Source organism: Artemia franciscana, chromosome 12 (genome assembly GCF_032884065.1).
Source record: "Artemia franciscana chromosome 12, ASM3288406v1, whole genome shotgun sequence".
In the NCBI taxonomy this organism is placed as follows: Eukaryota; Metazoa; Arthropoda; class Branchiopoda; order Anostraca; family Artemiidae; genus Artemia; species Artemia franciscana.
Genome location: NC_088874.1, coordinates 4,632,031 through 4,650,023, shown reverse-complemented (window position 1 = coordinate 4,650,023; position 17,993 = coordinate 4,632,031). Strand labels below are relative to the sequence as shown.

Genomic DNA, 17,993 nt, shown 5'->3' with positions numbered 1-17,993 from the left:
ACTATTTTTATCTGCTATTGTGAGTACTAGGGACTTTGATTATTTGCGACTACAATTACTTGAAATCGACTAAGGCTACTTCTGATTGTGACTATGACTATTCGTGACTACGACTGCTTGCAAGTTCGACTATTTACGTCTGTGACAACTTGCCACTTTGACTACTTGCGACTACGACTACTTGCAACTGCGACAACTTATAACCTTGACTGAAACCACTTGCGACTGCGAATGTAAAGACAATTCGACTGCTACTTTGACTACTTGCAGTTGTGACTACTTGCGACAGACGCAACAGCCCGTGACTGCAACTTCTGCGATTGTGAATGTGACTACAAATACAAGTGTAATTTGTACTATTATAATTAAAACTATTAACAAATCAAAGCAGTTTACTGCATCCTCCTTGTCTAAATGGCATAGTGCATTCACGTTGCCGAAAGGGCTTATCTGCAATATCCCATGAATGGCGAAAGTTATTAAGTTAAAAATTTCAAGGATTAATGGACGAGACGTTGCACTAAATCAAAAGACACTAGGTGCGTCCAAGTTGTCAAAAGGGCGTACCTAGGCACGTCTATATTTATCTCAAGAATGGCTACTGGTATTAAGATGAAACTTTCATGTAATGCTATGGGGGATATTAAACAAAATCAAAAGACAATATATGCATCTAGGTTGTCAAAATAACACACCTTCAATATTTCCAGAACAGTTAGGGAAGGGAATAATATTGAAAAATCCAGAGTAATGAGGGGGGTGTTGAACTTAAAGACATTATGTGCATCCTTATTGTTAATGGACGTAGCTGCAATACCTCAGGAACGGTTAATATTGTTAAGTTGAAATTTTCAGTAAATGTCGATTTGGATTTTGTTCCCTCCCCCTCCCCTAACCTTAAAAATTTGAAAGCTTATTGTGTCACTTGCAAATTATTGAAAATAAACTATATTTAAACATTCTTTTACATTTATAACATTGAAAAATAAAAAAAAATGCAATGAAATAAAATCATTGTTTTAATTTTAAGTTTTAATTTTTGAAAAACATTGAAAAATAAAAAAATTAAAGAGAAAAAAAGTTGAATTGCTGAGTTTCAAAAAATTAATATCATTATATATTAAACATTCGATTGATTTTCATTATTTCTTTTCAATCATCTTGATTATTATAATGATTTATTTTTTATTTGTTATCGATGTTTGAACAAAAGCGCACTATTCAAAATATACATACTTACTTACTTACTAGCAGCAGGACCCCACCTGCCTGCACCCCAGCATCCAAACAATGATACATATGATTTTCAATAAAACACAATTGACGCAATAGTTTTAGAACTTCCCCCTTGAAGTACAGTGACCTGTAATGACCTTGTACAGTCTTTGTATTACAAAATGAAAACCTTATAGATCTACTGCTGAAATAAGGCATAAGGAAAATGTTTTGACCCTTATGCCCTTGCTCAGGCCTGATTTTTAAGGCTTTAATGATTTTTAACCTATGTATTCAATTAGGAAAAAAAATTGATAAGGCTCATAATGCTGCTGAATTACTGGGAAATACGGACTAAGAGGAAATAGAGGAGTAAGAGGGGGATCTTTTTTCTCTTGTCTTCATAAAGTAGCATACATTATAGTTTCTTTTCAATTTTTGTTGTTGTTATGTTTATTTGTTTGTTTGTTTTGAATGCATGTCGTCCCATAGGCTCTTTAGCTAGTCCCAAAATAAATTCCAAATCAAATAGCGACGAAGACCACACTGCTTCTCCATCATAAACACAAACAAAAAATAGAACAATAGGCATTTTTTTCGTAAAACAGTGGAACTTTAAACTTAAATGAACATTTCGACCCTATATTCAAGGGCAGTCCTCAGCAAAACTGCAAATGAAAACATAAAAGAAACTTAAATTAACATACGGCCATTAAAACTAAAAAAAAAAATTAAAACAGTCCTGGCATCCTTACTGACTAAACCTCTTGAAACTATTCGATTTTTCATTTATTTTTCTACACAAAAAGAACAGGTTGAAATCTCTTGGAAAGATGTAATGAGACTATAGAATGAAACATATCAGACGAGCTTATCCATTTGACGACAGAAGATTTCGTTGATGCAGTATAAGATTTATTCATTATGAAATACACGTACAACATTACACTTTACTACTCCCCCAAAGGCTTAGTAGCCTGTAAAGAAGGGGGAAGACAAACGAGACACTTATTCAGAGAAAAAAAAAATAATGAATTACTCACAGAGAGAAGAGCAAACAGGAGAAGAAAAAAAATATTTACAAAAAATAAAAACTATAGAAAATAAAACTAAATAGATTGAATAGACTAAACTAATTAAGTAGATTAAATACTATCCAATAAAATAATAATAAACATACAAAAAAACTAGATAAATAAACAGACGAAAATAGCTCCTAAGAAGCCAAAGAATTTAAGCCTTCTGGTGACAGGAAGGGGGGATATGAACACACTAGTATCATGACTGCAGCAATAACATGAGATAAGATTTATTTATCATAAAATACACATACAATGTTACATTTTACTGTTACCCCAAAGGCTCATTGGCCTATAAAAAAGAGGGAAGACAAACGAGTCACTTACTCAGAGATTAAAAATTAAAATAATCACTTACTAACAGAGAGAAGAATAAAAAGGAGATGAAAAGAAAATATACATAAAATAACAACTACAGAAAACAAAACTAAATAGACTGAATATACTAAACTAATCAAGCAGATTAAATAGACTCCAATAAAATAGCACATACACATCCATTCTTGACGACAGATTGATTTCTCTACTTTTTTCAGTGTTAACGCAAACATGTTCCTTGAGACAGGAAATGAGATTTCATGGAAGATTTCACAGACTTTCTTTATGGACTTTTCATGGAATTTCTTAACGGAAGGTAATGAGTCACAAAAGAGAGAGCAAGCAAATGAACCATCGGAAACTATAGCCTACTTGTGAAAATAGGGTAAACAATAATTGTCCCCAAGACAGTAACAAGTTCAAGTTCTTTTATTCTTTGCATATCCAAGCTATCAACACTGAATATCAACACTGAGTTGATACTTAAGTATCAACTTAATACTTAAGTTGAAACTTAAGTTAATACTTGATACTTAAGTATCAACACTGAATATCGCTTCCTTTTGGAACAACATTTCGTTTTCAGATACTATGTATTTCTTCTGAAGATTCAAACTACAATCACGCTACAATCACGACAAACTACTACTACTTACAACTCACTCGAAAACCAGCCACCTGAGGCCAACAAAGCTACGCACGCTCCTTCTTTGTCCCAATTACGATAAATTACATTACAGATCATCAATTTCAAGAGAGGGTATAACTAATATAATCTGTCCTCTGAGAATCAGAATTTTGTGGTTTATGGGCTGTTTTTGCTGGAAGTAGAAGATATTCTTTTTTTCCTTATTTTTTGGCCACGCATAAATTATGACAGTCAATTTAAACTTTGCGTAATACCAATTTACATTATTTAAAAATAATGGGTGACTAATCAGTCACCCATTCATTATAGCCATATAATTAAATAATAGCAATACTAAAAATCGAGGTTGACATTACTGGCGCAGAAGAATAATAGATTAACTGCTGCGTTATTAGCAGTAATAGAAAGTTATATGCTAAATATAATTAAACACAATTTTTATTTGCGTTAAAAATCTGATTGAATAGTTCCACACTTGAATTACTTACATTGAAATAAAGTTCACAGGCCATATTTCACTCAGGCAGCAGTGAGGATTGTATAAACTATAAAACCGCATTAACAAAGGTGGCTTATTAAAAACATATACCTGTATAATTGATCCATAGCTCTGGGATCTTGGCTATCCAACCCTTAATATTTTTTTTAAAATCCACATCTCCGGACAAAAAGTACGGTCCAATGTATCTAGATTGCGACGTAACCCAGCATACCCACGCCCAGTTGTGGTAAAAATCTGGCACACATGGTACACACACACACCTGATCTGCAGGCCGGATCGAAGAGATTTTTCAAGGGCCTTTTGGGCTGATTTTAGGTAGTTTGCACAGTTTAAAATTTAAGGTTTCAAATTTAGCAATACACCAGGAAAGAAATTCAAACTAAAAATAACTTACCTCCATGAAGCCTGAAAAGTAATTTAACAGTATAATCATACAGTGGTGATGAATCTTGTATACAAGGAATCATTGGAGCCAATCGACATTGTCCAGAGTTTGTCATTGATGTTGCCCGTGACATGTCTAAGGATGCAAAAACGTCCATGGCAAGTTTCAAAATATCGTCCATGTAATCAAGCATTTCAACTGCAAGCTGGAAACTAAAAAAAAGTTTCGCATTCAGGTCAGCAAACAAAAGAAAGAGACATTTTTTATGTAATAGTATTATAATTTGCAGGCTAGAGGGGCCTTCAAGTCTATACCTATCCCCAATCGAAATTTTTCCTATTGTTTCCAAGTTCTTCCCGTATAATTCGTCTTTTATAGAATCATTTTCAAAGTTTTCTTATTAACAATTGGGTCAGAAATAAACACAGCCGTTAAATCTCCATATAATAATAACAAAACATAAATAAACATTACCACATTACATTTACAATAAGTCTCGACGCAAATCAGCGCGTTAGGGACGACCCAAAAAAGACAGAACAACTATTATACACTTCCTCGGAAAAAAAGTCTCTTGCTCCTGCCCCTCCTCCACCCCTAAAAATAAATGGGCTGTATCCCCAGTTCCCCTAAAACAGTGTTATGCGTAAATTGTGATAGAGACCCCACTACCTTTTCATCATAGAAAATACAAGAAGTTAGTGAGCAGTTTTCTGGATACAGTGATCAAAACGCCAAACATTCCGGCTACAGCCATCTTCAGCGATATATAATGCAAATACTAAAGCGAGAAAACTAAAAAATTTTTGTTTAGTTTCTTTGAAACTAAAAAAAACAACTAGGTTTTAGTCATATTCAAGTTCAATAGGGTTTATTATCGATTCAAAAAATAAATTAAACATAACAACAGTACTCAGTCCATTCCTGGACGCCAAGATCCGCAATCGCTAACTTTTAAACATAATACGCAGCGTGGTCATTGCTTCCACTCTCAGAAATAACCTTACCTCTCATTTATAAAAAAAAAACTACCAATTATCCTCCTGTCCTTTGCCCCAGGGGAAACCATCTCATCATCATAAAAAAAATTACTTTAATTCTATCTATTTATATTTAATACTTTATATAAAAACCATTTTATTAACCACCATTAGTCTTTTCTAATGCTAATAAATGATTTTTTACACTTCTTTTAAATGACACGAGGGAGTTCCTACCTCTCTGCTCTCTCTGGGAACAGCTTCCGTAACCTTGCAGAAATTAAAATCGGAGCAAAATCCGAACATACAGTCGAAGGGAAGGGTATTTGCCGGTTTGAAGAAGATCGGGTATTTACATTATGCTGGTCCGAGATTGGTCGAAATAATGTTTTAAATGCAGATGGGAGTTCACCAGCTGGAAACGTAAACACAAAGGTCAAGCATGACTGATAACGCAGCAACTCCATGACCGATACTTTTCATTTTTTTTCAACAGATTTCAAAGATCGCTTATGAATCGATTTGAGCTTCTGCAGGTGAGATTTAAAAGTCGATTGCCAGATCATTGCAGAGTAGGGTAAATGAGATTTGATAAGAGCGTTGTATACCAGGACCCGTGTTTCCTGCGGCAAAGTGTTCTTTAATTTCTGCATTAATCAAAGATTCCGGGATATCTTCAGCTCTACTGCCTGAATATGCAGAACTCCTAAGTATGTTGCAACACGCTTTTCTGGCCGACTGATCAAACCTCTGGATGTTTTGATACCACACATCTCCGGATGGACCCTTCTGACCCGGCAGAAAAATAGAACAGAAGATTTATCAACGTTAATCACAAAACGGTTAGAATCCATCCAGAGATTAGACTGCTCAAGAACAGCCCTAAGCTTGGAAATGAGCGCTGTTTTATCCCTTTCACAACAGCCTAGTGTTGTATCATTTGCACAAGCCACAAGCTCATCATCATCTGCAGGCTGAAAAGAAGTTTCATCGTGACATAGCTTACAGCAGCGAAGAATAGTGCGTGTCGGATTTGATATGCTACTCGTTAACATGAATCAGGAACAGTAGTGGTCTAATATTGAACCTTGGGGAACACCACAGTTGGTCAATACGTAATTTCCTCAATCTTCTCTCAAATAAATCCTTCGGTCCCTCAAGAACAATCCGGATCCATCCAGAGTTTCGTCTCTTATTCCTATTTGCTCCAGTTTCCCAAGAAGAATAGGGTGGTATATACTATCAAATGCTTTTCTGTTATCAATCAGGACCGCTGCAGGTAGAAGGCCAAAATTCAGAATTTTGTCGATCCACAAACTCAAAGCCTGATGCATTTTGGCTTGAGTGTCCTGGTCTAAACCCAAACTGATGAGTATGAAGAAACCCATTTTTCTCCAGAAACTGGAGTAGCTGCTGCTGCATGGGTTTGTCAAAAACCTTTGAAGCAGCAGAAAGTATGGAAATGGGTCTACAATTTGCAGGTCAGCTCAAAAAACCTTCTTTGTGCACAAGAACAATTCTAGCCTTCTTCGGCCGTTCCGGGAAAGTACCCTTCTACAGAGAAAAATTGATCAAGTAAGTAAAAGGCTCTATGACTGACGAAGCAACTGCTTTTAACACATTAGTGTGGATTCGGTCGAGTCCAGAAGCAGAAATTTCTCTTAAATTTAGTAGGATCGACAGAATTTCAGATGGAGAGACAGCAGCAATAGCCTGACTTGGTGCGTGCTGGGCTACGGTAATCTTTAAAACTCTTCGCGGAGTTTTCAATGGGATTTGCTTCTTTTTTCCCACCTCTGCAAAAACTGATCCCACTACATTTGCAACGTTTCCTGACCCCGATATAGTTTCCCCATTTACAGATAATTTCGAATGAAGCTCAGGTGGGGTGCTGCCGGGACACACTAAATAGTTTACAGCCTTCAATACCTTCCGCGAATCATCCCCACTTTCAGCGATGTTTCCAATGAAATAAATTCTCCTAGCTTTACGTAAAATTGATCAGAGGCATTTATATATTCAATATATTTCTCAAGCGTCGCTATGGAAGGGTCGTTTACGTGATTAGTCCAGAGCTTATTTTTCTCATTAATACACTGGAGCAGTCCATGACTGATATAAGGTCTGATGGGGTGATTTTTCCGTCCAATCTTCTTTTTATGCTTTTTAGAGTAGCAATCGGTATCCTTTCTCATAAAAGTGTTACGAAATTCTTCAAATCCTGTATTAAAATCTTCTGTATTCATAACATTATCCCAGGACGTGCTCTCTAGTACCTGTTTAAGGGTTTCTAGGTTCTCATCATTTAATTTTCACGTAACAAATCCCTGCTTAGGCTTGGCATTGAGGTTAGGATCTTTGTGCTGTATTTTAAAATTCGTAAGCAGAGGGAAGTGATCAGAAGTGTCAGGTAGCAAGACAGAGGCCTATATTAGATGCAGCGTCAAAAAAATGTTGTCAATCAATGAGTGGGAGTTGTTAGTTACTCAAATAGGTATCGTAGTTGAGGTGTACATGTTCGAAGCAGACATTATACTGAGCAGATATATCGCACCTGATGATAGAGTAAGAGTCAGACTGATGTTAAAGTCCCCAATTAAGTTCCCTTGTCTCTCTAGATGATCAGATATTTGGCCTAAGTTTTCCAAGAACGATGAAACAGATCCCGCCGGTGGACGTTATACTTCTCCAAGAGTTATTTTCTTCTGCAAAGGTGAAATTATTTTGAAGAAGAGAGATTCATAAACTCCTTCGATATTCCGGGGTTTATCCTTTATTGATACAGACTGAGTATTCTTGCTACGTGTAAATAGCCAGGCCTCCTCTATTCATTAAGGGTATCGGTGTGTCTTGTTGGAAAAGTTTCGCAAATCCCGACTACATCTGACTGCAGCTGGAGCCAAAAATTCGCCACAACGGAAAAAAAAGAGTATAACCCTTGACAGTTAAGCTGGAGAACAGTGATCTGAGAGATAGAGCGTTTCTTAGTGTCATTATATGCCTCTTCATATCGGCTTCTCGGAAATTTACTCTTATCAAACATAAGGGAATCTGATTCATTACTAATTTCAACATCAAAAACTTCTTCCAGATCCAAAAACTTTTCTTCTAACTCTGTTAATCTTGCATTACTTTGACCTGTTGATGACCCCCTCCCCCAATTAAAATTTCCTTTTGTGTAAAATACACCCTCTACGAAAAACACCCCAGATAATTCCATCCCCGCTGAAAATTTCCCCGGAACGTCTCCGAATGTAAAATTGAGTCATTCAAGAGAGTTTTTGTGTGAGTTAGAATCTAATTGGTTTCTATGATTCATTATGGTTAATATTTGGCTGAAGATGGCGGTATTAGTCCATATCCGAAATACTCACTTAGGTTGTATTTTAGTGGCTTTGGAAAATTCACCACTGACTTCTTATACATTTTAATTCCATGTCTACGCTCCTTGCTCGTATGGGGAGAAAATAGATTTAATTGAATAACATATACATATGTTCCAGGTCCGACAAAAGTCAACAATATATAATAAGAATCAAAATTTTCGTTCCAAATGAGAGCAAATTGAGTAATAGCTTTTGCACAGTCATTATCAAACTGAGAAAAATGGAGGCAAATGACCAATCTAACAAAAATAGTCGTTAGGATTGCTTTTATTTATAATTAAAAAAAGGAAGCAAAAAGAATGCATTATCATCATAAATAAAACTTGATATACACTTACTAATTATTAATGTCATTTTCTGTTATTGAACAAATTTCTTCTTCAGTTAGAGACAAATTCCCAGGTACAGGCGGATTCCGTCTATGGAACTCTAATTTACCCACCAAAAGTTCACAATATGACTTTATCAGCCTTCCGTAGCCCTCCTTCAGATGTCCCTGCGGGAAAAGAAAAACAAATAGCACAGTTTTATCAGAGCATAAGGAACCAGAGATAATACGGACTTTAAGTATTTAAGATGGCTCTAATTTGCCACTTATAGATTTACTAAAACTAACCCCACTACTACTAGTCAACTCACTACATCACCAGGCCACCCAAGGCCAACACTGCCACGCATACTCAAATAATGGAAAAATAAATAGCATAGTTTTATCTAAGCCTAGGGAACTAGACTTTAATGAACTTTGGGTATTCGACAAGGCTCCAATTCGTAATTTGTAGATTTACTACAACTACTAATGCTAATAGTGACTCAATGCATCACCAAGCCACCTGAGGCCAATACAGCCGCGCATGCTCAACTAATAGAAAAATAAATAGCATAGTTTTATCTGAGCATAGGGAACTAGAATTTAACGAACTTTGGGTATTCAACAGCAAATGATTGGCATGATACTTGGGCTATTAGTATAGAGCTTGGTTCAATTATTAGATTGAGGATCCTGGGCTGTGCGTGGGGGTTGGGGGAGGCGGAGGGGGAATATGGACTGCAGCATTAGCGGTGAACCTGGCTGAAAAAAAAGCCGAGTGTATACGACATTCACATTCGCCCACCCGAAAGCTTGTCAATGCTATACTACTGTCGTCTGCAGCAGCTCATTACTGACAATCTTAGTAAAAGCAAAGCACCAGCACTTATATTTGTTGAGTAATGCTTTTAAGTTCACCAAGTAGCGTGTTTGTTAAATAGTTAATTTTCTTCACTAACACTTTAATAGCACCTACTTCAATAGCCCCCCTCTTTCCCCCTAATAAAAATACTGTAGCTACGCCCCCTGGACTTGGAGAATTCTGAGACGGGGTTGGATCCCCCTCCTGAAAAGCGAAAATGCATATTTGCTTGGACCAAAAAACAAATTATCTATGCTTTGACAAATTTGGATATAAGCTTTTGTCTCTAAATAATGCTATAGTCTTAAAAAAGAATTAGCTCGTGCTTGGATTTCCTACTGTAAAACAAAAAATAGCAAATTTAATACTGCGCATGTGTCAACCCAAAGCAAATTCGAAAAAAAAGCCGTCAGAAACGGGAAAAATATATAAACAGAACATAGCACACCAGAAAATATGAAAAAAAGGGCCAGACTGTAAAAAAACGTCAACAACTATATTTCCAGACCAAGCAGCAGCTTTACTGGCGGTTCTGCGTGTTAGTGAAGAATCTTTTATGTTTATGGGTCTCAACGTGAGTTTTGTCACAGAGCTGTGTCCTTTAAGCTTAGTTATTTTCCTTTTTTTTAACCCGATTGAACCTTGAACCTTCTCTACAGTGTGTACAAAACTCAGCGTAATTCAAACATAAGAAAATTGGCAAATAGCCCACGTAATGAATTGGTCCCTGAGAATAGCGGTTCGAGTTCTGGTATCGCTGGTGATTTGTTTTTTAACGGGGGTCAGTGGCGCGACTCTGTAGATTCAGCCAGAGACTACCCAGATGTAAACGAGTACCTCTAAAAATCTAGGGAAGGTATGAAGGGTGTGCGGAAGCACAGGATGGTTGGCCCGCAACCGCCCATTGTACTTTCTAGCTCAAAGGCCATGAAACGGCGCCGTATTCTTCTTTTTTACATTTATTTTTAGACTCCCATAAACTTATTTGATTTTGGGCAAATATTATAATTTGATACTAATATATCTTTTAAATTCTAATGGTCAAAAGTGGCACATTTTTCAAGGAAAAATGACGACATGACAATTTCGTTACAAAACTGTGTACAACAAGGAGCAAAAACAATTTGCGATATTTTATTAAGCTTAAAATGATTTCCTAAAAGTGTTAACCAAATTAACATTTTTTGTTATACTAAATTCACATTTTTTTTTCTAGTTTTTTAGATACAAAATTAGGCTTGGATGAAGTTCCCAATACCCCATTTACCAACGATTTCTAAGTTTATACTATTTTTATAATGAGGAAGCTCAGAAGTGGTGAACTTTAGAGAAGAGACGAAGGGCACTGGTAAGGGTCTATAAAAAGGTTTAAGGAAAGACCTGAAAGCCTACACGGTGCAATAATATTAAGACTAATGATTAATGTCAATAATAACATAGTAATGCAAATATTAATTGGCTGAACGAATGATAAAGGTAAAACTGACAGTGAACAATTATAATGTAATTCGGGGATCACATATAATCATAGGAAATTATTAGGTGATGATCAGTAGATATTTTTTCTATAGTATTTTTTAACGCTAAGTTACCTACTTCCGCTTCTCAGTGGCCGGGGTAAATCAGTCTAATCTAACAGGTCATGGTGAAAAGTACTCAGTAGGCCAAATAAACCTGACGTACTATGCTAGTTTTACTAGTAAAGCAAGTTAGATGACCAAGAACCCAGGATCCGTAAAACATAAATAAAATTTCAGCTATTTTCCGGTCGAGCCCATATTTGTCAAGACATTTGTCATTCAAGGTGTTTTTGTCAAGATCTGGAAGTGCAAATATATATATATATATATATATATATATATATATATATATACATATATATATATATATATATATATATATATATATATATATATATATATATATATACTTAACCCGCTTAAGCCAAGACCTTTATCTGTCAAGTTCCTATATTCTAAGTCACAGGTGTGTAGCGTATATCTCAAGCATAGTTCCATAACATCTTCCCGTTGAAAGAAATAGGGCAGGTAGGAATTCAGTGACGTCAATTTCCGAAAATGCATTTTCCAAAATCTAGTGGGAATTTGTCCTTCATTCAACGAAAACATAACAAAATCAGTTTTTAATGAAAACGCCCCAAGAAAGGTTGTTTTTAAGTCCAAGAGGAGGACAAAGAATCGAAGGTGGACAGCCCCCCCCCCCCAATCCCCAAATCGAAACCCCGCAATTGGACCCCTACGCAAATTGAAACCCCGGCTGAGGTTTTCTTATTGAGGGAGTACGTTGTTTGTCAAAATACAATAAGAAACATTTTCAAACCGATATTTTTCAAGAGGGGATGATGTCCTTTGGATAAATCTTAGAGAGGAATAGGTAAAATCAACCTTTTTTTCTGTGTGATTAATATCAAATTCTATTCATTCAAATCCTTACAAGATACAAACATCGCTTTCAATATTCATTAACTATTTTCGTCAAACCCGAAAAAGATAAAGAAACAAAATTAGCAGTAACTTGTCTGATTTGGCAAGCTTTGCATTGGGAAATAATTACTGTTCATATGAGTCAAATGTGTAATTATATTTATCTAATTAGCTTAATTGCGTGTCAAGGAAATACGACATGTGAAGAGAAAAGACAAAAAAGTATGTGATCAGGCATCTTAATAGGACATTCTAGATTCCTCTAACAATAAAGGAAAATGAGTCCGATTAGATACAAATCCAAGGAAAATTAAGCAAGAGTAAAATGTAAATGAAGGTGTGACAAAGTGTAGTAATGAAGCTGACAATCCTTAGCACAATCTCGGATACGTAAAAGCACCTAGAAACGAATTAGTTTTAAAAGGAGCCCTGAAATATCTTTGGGGAAGGACAGTGGCACCGATTCACGAAAATTTAAGGGAACAAAATTTATATTTCAAAATCTAGGGGGTGGGGAATTTAGTTGTTTTTTCAATTTTCTCAGTAAAATAACAAAAACAAAATGTATTGTTCAATAAAAAATACCAGCAAAAAAGAGTCTTTCAAAATCTAGAAGGAAACGGAAAAACTTAGGGGGAGGGGGAGGAGAAATTTACAAGACTAAAATTTGGCGAATCATGTGAAAACAGAAGGAATCGTCGTGAAGTCAAGGGGCAATCATAAGACGCACGGGGAGGAGCGTAAATTTCGGAAAAATACCAAAATGAAAAAAAAAAACGGCTGGATTTGTAATAGCTGCCTACGGCAATGGGGGGTTTTTAATCGTTCAAAACAAGAAAAAATCAGCCAGAACAATAAGGACAGATAGGAAAAAAAACTTCATATGTATAGCCCTTTGTTGCATTAATGACATATTCTGTTTCTATTCTTTCACAAACCAAGGCCAGTATGGTTTTGTGTTCCAAATATAAAGTTTTAGGAAAATAACAAGGCTTGTATCCTTTGTACCCAGAGAAATATAGTACAGGGAGTTATTCATAATAAGCTGGCTCTTAATGACAAAAAAGTTTCCGTCGTGAATCAAACAGTTCGTGGTAATGAGCTGTAACAAGGAGCGACCCGGCTCAATAGTAACCGAAACTCCAAAAAATTGAATTTTGATACCAACAGTTACATCAAAAGAATCGCATTTTTATGTTGATTTTAAATACATAAGTTTCATCAAGTTTAATCTTACCCATCAAAAGTTATAAGCCTTAGAAAATTTACCTTATTTTAGAAAATAGAGGGAACCACCCCTAAAAGTCATTTTTTTCCAGTAAATTTACCAAGATTTAGCACGTTATCAAAATGATCTGTCGATCTCTCTTTAACTCTTTCCTCATAAATAACTATGGCCCCGTTCCTATATTTAACTGGGATAAAGTCTGGATTGACTGTCCCCTCTCAAATTTTTTACACGCCAGTACAATATTTTACTATTGTGCCGTCTGGCTGCATCTTCCAGATCTTCAGCATTTTTATCCCAGGCCTCCATTCCACACCTCCTTAATTCATATTTTAATCATTTCCTACTTTCCATAAATTCTCCTTATTTTCATACGATATATTACTCAGATAATTCTTGTACAAGCCACTTCTCTTCTCTAAAAACTTAAAGCATCTTCGAAAATATTCCTATATGCTTTTGTAACTTTCCTTCCTAAGAAACCATCTGCGACTTCAAAACTATTTCCAAAAATTATTCCCTCCACCTTCAACTTTATCAAATTTTAGACTCTCCAGTTTAGTATTAACTTTTCCTGGAAAGTTTCTCTCAAATTCTCATCCTGGAGTCTAGCAATACCATAACTTCCCTGAAGGTAGTTAAACTTCCTAAATTTCAGCTTTAGATTAAAACTATACGCTATGGCGATTTTTACTTTTAATTTCACTAATAACACTCCTATATACCCTAGAATCTGGTTTCAATCCTGCCAGTCTTCAGTTTACAATAACATAATCAATAAGGTTTGCCGTAATCCAATCATGTGAATACCATGTTAACTTATGGGCCATTTTATGATCAAATACTGTATTGGTTATACTTAGATTGTCATACAGACAAAGTTGCAGCATTCTATAACCGTCACTTTTTCTTCTGATATCAAATTTACCTAGGCTAGGATAACATCTATCCCTACTTCTACCGACGTTAGCAATAAAATAGCGTAATAAAATACCATTTTTTTCTACCTGGGATCCAGACTATTTGTTCCTATAGCTGCAAGTAGGTAACATTCAGCTGAGTCACTAAAGAGGTTCTAACTGAGGTTCTAAAGAGGCTACTTATACTACTATGACTGGTACTATGACTGGATACTACTATGACTGGTATCCAGCAACTAGTATTCTATCATTAATACCTTCCCAACCTAAATAGGACTTAGCAGCTTCCTCATTCATCATGGATCCTACTCCCTGCCTATGCACCCCGTCCTTCCCGCTTCAGTAAATAAATTCTATATTACCTAATTTCATGTATCCTACCTCTGGGATACGAGTTCCTAAAACTCGTAATAAGGTCAAAGTGTCTGAATTCGTTAGTAAAACGGTAGTTTTTATTTCAACGTCGTAGCATTCCAAGTTACAATTTTCATGTTATTTAAATAATTGAAATAGTTATGTCGCAATGGTCCCAGAACCAGTGTAGGATAGGGACTAGCACATCTTCTCCAGTCTACACGAAGCGTTAAGTTAGAGTTCATTTCGGGTGCTTAACCATGGTCGCCGGCGAATGCCAGCAATTACTGAAATATTTTTAGAAAGTAATTATCAAGCATTAACTAAGAAACTAGTAAACGTAAGGGAAGGAGAAAAAGTAAAAAAGACAAACTAGTAAATGGTACTACACATAAAAGTAAAACAGAACAAACATATCTTCATTAAAAGAATTATAAAGTGAGAAAACTACTTCCTTGATTGATACTAATACAGACATGCACTTGAATGAGGGCGTACCCTTACATGAATGTCATCCAACATAAACCAACACAATATGCAGTCATTTACTGGCTTATTTAGGGATTTGTTCTACAAGTTTTAGCAAATTCGAAGACTTCATGGAGAAACCAAGGATTTTCCAATCTTGGGCCCTTTATAGTAGCTTACATTTATGAGATCAAATCCTGTCCAATAGTGAAATACACACATTCATACTAGAATCTGTTTCGTAGGGGGTGCAGGTTCTTTAACATGCAAAAGAACAGGCAAATTTCTGAGGAGAGACGGACCTGCCTCGACTACTTCCTATGTACGTGACTTATATTAGAAGAATGAAAATTTGAGGCAAAAGCTTTATAGACATTTTGGCGTAAACATTATTTAGTCTGATTTTGACGATGCTTTTTTTCTTGTCAATTGTTCCTCCAGTGTTTTTTTAAACTTAATAATATGAATACAGTCCACCAGGGCATGTGACTGATTCACCTTACTTAATAAATTTTATCTTATTACAGAAAACTCTATCCGACAGTGAAATGCAGGCACATGCATAAGGATACATTGTGTGAGGGGGAGGGGCAAGTTTACCAAGACACCAAAAGCTGAACATTTTTGGGGGAAGATATGAGCCTAAAAAAACCAACACTATCGTTCGTATCTAATGTCCAAAAAAAAAGGTAAAGGTAAAGGATATGGCATTAAACTTTACAGTCCGTACCGGCGGTGCTGATCTCCGTTTCTTGGCCCTTCAGCCAGGAAGTGCAATGGGGGGTTGGGGGCCAGCCATCCTGTGCGTTCGCACACCCTTCCTGTTTACCTTCCCCAGATTTCTCCAGGTACCCATTTAGAGCTGGGTCGACTCTGGCTAAGCTTAGTGAGTCACGCCACTGACCCCCGTCCCAAACTGAGGAATTGGGTACGCTAGGATTCGAACCCGCGTCCTATCAGACAAGGGATCCCGAATCCAGCGCATTATGTTCCTAATGTCCAAGGTTGACAAACAACACTTTACAAAAATTTTGTTAGGAAACCGGTAATAATTGGCATTCTCTTAAAAAATTTATGCCAGGGCTGCTTACCCAAAGTTTCCCCAGGTCTGTAATCATAGGAATGTATTGCATAGAGTCTCGAAAAAAATCTGGGTGATTTCCGCTAGGGTAAAATTTCTGCTAGGGTAGCTTACCCAAAGTTTCCCCAGGTCTGTAATCATAGGAATGTATGGCATAGAGTCTCGAATAAAATCTGGGTGACCATCTCTTAGGATCTTGTGAAGAATGTGGCAAAACTTCCACGCAGCAATGGGATGGCTTTTTAACTGGATTTGATTGACGTTTGTCCAAAATGTTCGTCCACATTTTTCTTGAAATGTTCCAATAATTATATCTGGAAAAAAAGCCAGTTTAACACAGGAAAAGTATTATGTTATAATTACTATTTGAAGCACAAAAGCCGGAAAAAACGACTTGGTTGTAGGAATTGATAAGAAGGCACCAAAAACAACCGTAAATACATAAGAAAAAATCGGGAACTCAATTTTTGAATGAAAACACGTTCCTATGAAGTTAATCGTTGCGGGCGTCAACTTTATAAAAATGATATGTGGGTGAATAATCAGCAGACAACAAGCTAAAAACATATGGCAGCAAGCAGCTTAAGAAGGTACAGCTTACCTTTGAAGGTATAATTATCTTCGAAAATCAAAATATTGATAATGTTTGAATTTTTATGGATGAAAAGTGTTATCATATTCTACTAGTTAGTTTTGCCTATTTATTTTCACGGCTTAACGTGGCAACACTGATAAAAATGTGATACTGGAAAATAAGTATAATTTTAAAACAACAATAAAATGTATCTGACAAAATCGCGGTTTTGATGAATGAACAGATCTATGGTGTTTTTAGTGTTATGGCAAATGGTATTCTTATTTGTATGTTCACTTTATTTGGTCGCACTTTGAATCCTCTGATATATACAATTTTAAGCTCCGGATCTGCAAAAGCAAAATTAAATAACAATGAAAAAAATAAAAAAAAGGTTTAAAAAATCAAATTAAAAAACAACACGGTAATCAGAAATATCATCCACAAATAACCATAGCACTTATAAAATTCTGACGTTTCTACAGGACCATTATCAAACAGTTCGTGGTAACGAACTGTAGTAAGGAGCGACCCAGCTCAATAGTAAACGAAACTCTAAAAATCGGAATTTTGATGCTAAAAGATACATCAGCGAGGGATTGCGGAGGGGAAAACCCATTTCATATACGGAGTAGTTTCTGTTCGTTTTAAGTTTTAATGTCGCTCCTTACTTTCAGTTATAAAACTAGTTTTTTTTTAATTACTGAACAAAAACAAGAAAGTACGATAAATCGGCAGTCGGCAAAAATAAATTTTTGTCCGACGTCATGATTCTAGAATCATTATTACCCAATTGCAGATAATTAAGGAAATAATAGTAGGAAATTATACCAAAACTAGAGCAGAATTCTACCTTAAAATAAATAAAAGATCTGAGGCCAAACCGACAAACCATTATTAAAATAAAAGAAAAAAAATATTTTCAGGTGGAAAATGAAATAAAATATAAGACAAAATGAAAGAAAAAATATTGTCAGGTGGTTTCAACACCGGATCGATCAATGAATGTTCCATGTAAAATTTTTAGTGAAAATCTAAAAACTGCACTGTCTATTAATCCTTATCAATGCCCGGAGTGCTTATCACTGTAAAATATTTGTTATTTTGCCTGAGACCGTAATAACCTTTGATAGCTCCATTTACTAATAAAAAATATCCCATTAGACCTGAGTCACAAGGTTTGATAAAAAGTGACATGAAGACACCAATAATTACTAAGCTTAATATTAAAGCGAAA

At 35.7% G+C, this 17,993-nt stretch overlaps 1 protein-coding gene across 4 annotated transcripts in view; it reads right to left on the bottom strand.

Annotated features, from left to right (window-relative positions):
• LOC136033602 (huntingtin-interacting protein 1-like) overlaps window positions 1-17,993 on the bottom strand; it is a 166,042-nt gene that overhangs the window by 105,093 nt on the left and 42,956 nt on the right. For 3 of the 4 annotated variants that reach the window (XM_065714382.1, XM_065714385.1, XM_065714383.1), the window contains exons 3-5: window positions 16,297-16,496; window positions 8,854-9,011; window positions 4,159-4,361 (exon numbers count right to left, since the gene is read on the bottom strand). In XM_065714382.1, the coding sequence (XP_065570454.1) occupies window positions 4,159-4,361; window positions 8,854-9,011; window positions 16,297-16,496 (561 nt within the window). Of the gene's footprint in view, window positions 1-4,158; window positions 4,362-8,853; window positions 9,012-16,192; window positions 16,497-17,993 lie in introns of those variants that run through there. The other variant, XM_065714384.1, reaches the window with a different exon arrangement.